Source organism: Cariama cristata, unplaced genomic scaffold (genome assembly GCF_000690535.1).
Source record: "Cariama cristata isolate BGI_N322 unplaced genomic scaffold, ASM69053v1 scaffold45438, whole genome shotgun sequence".
Classification (NCBI taxonomy): Eukaryota; Metazoa; Chordata; class Aves; order Cariamiformes; family Cariamidae; genus Cariama; species Cariama cristata.
Window position 1 is genome coordinate 16754 of NW_009633728.1, and position 4562 is coordinate 21315.

The following is a 4562-nucleotide window of genomic DNA, read 5'->3' on the forward strand; positions in this document are numbered from 1 at the left end:
TGAGAGGGTGTGGGGACAAGGTTTAGGCTGGCAAAAGACACCACCTTACAAGTAAGATCCTACTTTGGAAGGTACAAAGCAGCTGTTTCAGATCACTTTCTGACACAGAAATTTTGAATCTGCTTATCGTTTAAATTGATTGTGTGTGCAGAATAAATTTTTTACCTTTAGTCTTTCTGCTTGAAGCTATCTAGTAGGAAAAGGCTAGATGGTGCTTTTACAAGAGGCTTTCTGAAACAAAAACTTTTTATGACTTTATATATAAAAAGCTGTATTTTTTTTTCCAATTTTATGCTTACTGGGCTAGAAGAGATGCAAGGCAACCATAGACTGAAGGTGTATACATATTTCCATTCTGATTGGATACGAGTAATGAAGCTTTGGTTTTCTGATTGAAGAGCTCTGCACTAGCTTTCATAAAAGCTTTTTCCACATCTCTGTCAAAATACGTATCTTCAAGTTTTACATCCCTATTGAGGAAAAAAGAAAAAAAGTAGTTCAGAAACAGTTACTAAAATAGTAGAAAGTAAAAAAACCACCTTGGATGTGTAACAAATTAAGATTATGTGAATAAGGAAGACATCAGCCATCCTCACCTGAAAGCTTCCAGACCACTGAAAATGCCGTTTGCTGTTTCTGGATTCTGGTCACTGAGAAAGTCATTGAGCAAGAGTCTAGCCACAGATTTCTGCACCAGTTTACAGTAGGGAGAATGAAAGATCATGAATCCAAAGTCATTCAAGGTGAAACGTCTGTCTGTCCCCTCTGGAAGTGGCAGAAATGTTGTGTTACAACTTATGTTTAGTACTCGCTTCAACTATGAAAATAAAATAGGGGAGTGGCAGGATACCAGTCATCATAACACATCAGCATACAAGAGACAAATGTAAGACTAACTATTGGCGTCAAGTTCATTTAAAACACTGCTGCTACTTCTATTTCAAAATTAGTTTCTTACTGATCTTTTCGACCAACTAACAATGTTTGCCCTCCTTCTGGAAGGAAAAGCTATAAGCTCAATAGAATCTCTGTATTTCTAACCAGCATTTTGACATAATAAATAATATACTTCATTTAACTATCTAATCTTCACACCTATGCGTCTTAATATGAGTGAAGCAATCACTAAACATGGGGTAAAAAAAAAAAAAATCAGCATTGTTACATAACATTTAAGTATTAACCTCAATATCTAAGGAGCCTGGGTGGAGGGGGAAATAACATGTTTTTATGCAAGGTGTTATACGTAACACCAAAAAAGCCTGTAGAGACTACTGCTTACTGACTATCAGGTGCTTAGCCATACCAGAACAGAAATAAGACACTTCTTAAGAGAGAGAGCAAACATTTCAATCACCTCAGAGCACATAAACATGAAGAAAGAGACCCATATACCAGTTCTTAGACTGAATGCTAAAACTTGAAAATACATTGTCCTTGTAGTTACACATTCCAGCATTTGCCCATATCTTGCAATATCATCAGGTGAGAATACATACCCTTTTGCCACTGGGCATGGATTTTGTTGCGGTAGACAGTATAGCAGCGATCTAATGCACTGAGGTAGCACTGTATAGATAGTTTGCCATCAACCACAGGATATTCAGAGACCATATCTGGTTTATAGAAGTCATACGCATGCTGCATGTGGGTTCCACGCAACCCTGATGGACAGAAATTGGCAAAAGTTGAAAATTACTTTATTCAGCTGCTTTGAGTCAATTTGAACACATCACTTAACACGTGTGGGGAAACAAGCAATATCTGGCCCAGTCACACAGGTTTTCATAGCACTTCAGGCCCTTTAAGGTAATGTTTCACACAGTTCTCAATTGCTTGTTAAGTACAGTAGGCCTGAGCATTACATACACAAGTAACTTAATGATTTTAATCATTTCACCTGTGTTACTTCAGCTCTAGTCCACTCTTTGTCAAATTTATTGGAGAATCCCCCAAGGAAATAAACAGATGGGAGCATCTTTAGTCATTCCTTGCTGCCTCCTGTAACGGGGCTTGGCCAAGTTAGCCCAGGGCAAGAGGAGAGAAAGTACAATTTCTGACAGTAGTGGGAGTTAATCCAGCCCTCCAGCAATGCACAAAAAACAGGGCGCAAGCTTCGCAATGGATCCAGGTATCTGGCTGAACAACATTTGTTTCCTCACAAGACTAACCTCTCTCAAAAATCAAAGGAGCATTTGGACCAACTAGCATAGCAACAGCACCAGCTCCGCCTGTTGGCCTGGCATTCCCAGTGGCATACACAGCTATGTCTCCAGCAACAACAAGTGCATAGCGTCCTGCAAAAAACACACAGAAATAATGATGAGAAATAGCAAAGAATCTAGCACATTTCAATATCCATCAGCAATTTTTAGACTTTGATTATGGAGGAGATGACCCCAAGAGTAACAGGTTCTTCAATCCTGACCTTTCCCCCCCATTTCAATTTCCTGGCAGCCACAGAAATTGACAGGAGAAGACTAGTCATTATTAGCCATGTCGTTATTTTTTGCACTGTAATTGAACTAGTCGTAAATGCCCAGAGCATTTAAGAAAAAGACTTCATGAGGGAAAAATAGTTTACCCTCTGGGTTTTATATGGTTAAACACTAACACTGTCATTATAAGGCAGACTACTCATAAACCAAAGGATGATGTAACTTTTCAAGGAAATACCCTGAACTTACCATCCCAAGAACTGGACTCAATCCAATTAACAGCATTAAAAAGAGCAGCAGTGCCTCCATAGCATGCATTGGTGGTGTCAATTCCTTCTACATCCGTATTACCAGATTCTTCAAAAAGCTGCATCAGGACAGTCTTTACAGATTTTGATTTATCAATTATCGTCTCCGTTCCAACTTCTAATCTCCCAATACAATCATAGGAAAGGCTGTTCCTCTCCATGAGCTTCTGAACCACAGTCAGGCAGAGAGAATTGATATCCTCCCGGTCAGAGCAGAACCCCATTTTTGACTGGCCTAGCCCAATGGTGTATTTCCCAGCATCCACACCATCATACTTCTCCAACTCCGTCTGGTCAACGTACTGAGAGGGAAAATATATTTCCAGTGCAACAATTCCCACATCTTTGGGCCAACAGGATTCAGCATTCACTGGAAGAGACCCAGGCATTGTGGCAGATCTTTAAGAAAAAAAGAAAACAACAAAACCAGCTAATTTATTCATATCCATTTTGAGAGACCTACTTTCATATTCTGTAGGTTTATAGAAAAAGTTAAATTTCAAGTATCCTACAAGGTCATTTGCAAAAGCCAAGCCATTGCCTCCAGAGGGACTTTGGTCTGAGGATACTGTAAACATAATTTAAAGTTTTGTAACATTTTATATTAAGTCCTTTGAAGTGAAAATACAAATTTCAGCCCTGGGGATGAACAGACGTAGGTTAAGTCCATGTTATTTCACTGAAGCAAAACACATATTTAACAAGTGTTAAGTGTTTGAGAAATTAATGTTCATTATTCTACTTGTACTTGTGTGCAAACTCTCAATTTTACACAACCAAGCTAGAAACATTGGATTTTTTTTAAAATGTTGGTAGTTGAGAACTTAAGTTTAAAATTTATCCTTACCAGGAAATCTCTGCCTTAAAACAGGCCAGGACTTTTCAAACTAGTTGTTATTTTTAAACTAAGTGACCTAAGTCACTCCATTTTGTTTATAATTGCAACAAAGACAGTAGAAACTTTTTGGTGTGGGTTATTTTTTGTATTTTTAGTTGTTTTTTTGTTTGTTTGAAGCATACTCTGTTCTGGCATTCCAGAACACTGAAGCTCCTAACACCAGGCTTGGAGGAGTATTTCACAGGCTGAGATGAACACACAGGGGTTCTCCTTGATAGACCAAGTTTTCTTATTTTAAGCCCATAACTTCACTGTTACTACACTCAGGGACATACTATACTTTAGGATATACTACATCCTATGACTTTAACCCTATCTCTATTACCCAGATAGGCACCATCTTCCTGTACTTTTGCTTACATCCTTACAGAGCACTTGTCCCTTTCGTGCCCGGCTGCAAGTACTGTCGCTCTGACCTTCCCCAGCCTCTTCCATAAAATCAGGATGAGCTGTATAAAGGAATAAAGCCTTTCTCTGCAGGAACGACAACTTTACAGCATGCATATTAACACAAGTGTTAGGAAAACATTAAAAGTGTTTTCTGTTACAAGTACAGTCCTACGTAAGACCTAGGGCAAGAGCGCATGGCTCACCATTCATTTTGATTGCCTCTAACAAAGTTTCAACCGTACCTATGATGTACCTAAAATAACCTGTTTAATCTTTAAGTATTTCTCTTGTAGCCTTGATTCATGTTAAAACGTCTAAACGGGAGAAAAGGGCTATTTAAAGCTGCTTACTGAAGCGCTGCAGAACAGCGGTACAGCGCACTGCCGCGATTTTAAGCAAAACAACCGATTTCGCGTCGTTTGTGTACCCAGCTGCCGCCTCAGTTCACGGTCTCGCGTCTGCTCGCCCACGCCCCGTGGCGGACCGGGACCTCTCCCCCCTTCACCCACCCTGTCACGAAGCCCCTCA

At 39.6% G+C, this 4562-nt stretch overlaps 1 protein-coding gene across 2 annotated transcripts in view; it reads right to left on the reverse strand.

Annotated features, from left to right (window-relative positions):
* Positions 1-3141, reverse strand: part of HMGCS1 (3-hydroxy-3-methylglutaryl-CoA synthase 1 (soluble)) — a 7144-nt gene extending 4003 nt beyond the window's left edge. For both annotated transcript variants that reach the window (XM_009706854.1, XM_009706852.1), the window contains exons 1-5: positions 2688-3141; positions 2172-2297; positions 1500-1664; positions 597-765; positions 300-470 (exon numbers count right to left, since the gene is read on the reverse strand). In XM_009706854.1, coding sequence (XP_009705156.1) covers positions 300-470; positions 597-765; positions 1500-1664; positions 2172-2297; positions 2688-3135 — 1079 coding nt within the window. In that variant the 5' untranslated portion in view covers positions 3136-3141. The remainder of the gene's footprint in view (positions 1-299; positions 471-596; positions 766-1499; positions 1665-2171; positions 2298-2687) is intronic.
* Between the last annotated feature and the right edge of the window lie 1421 nt (positions 3142-4562).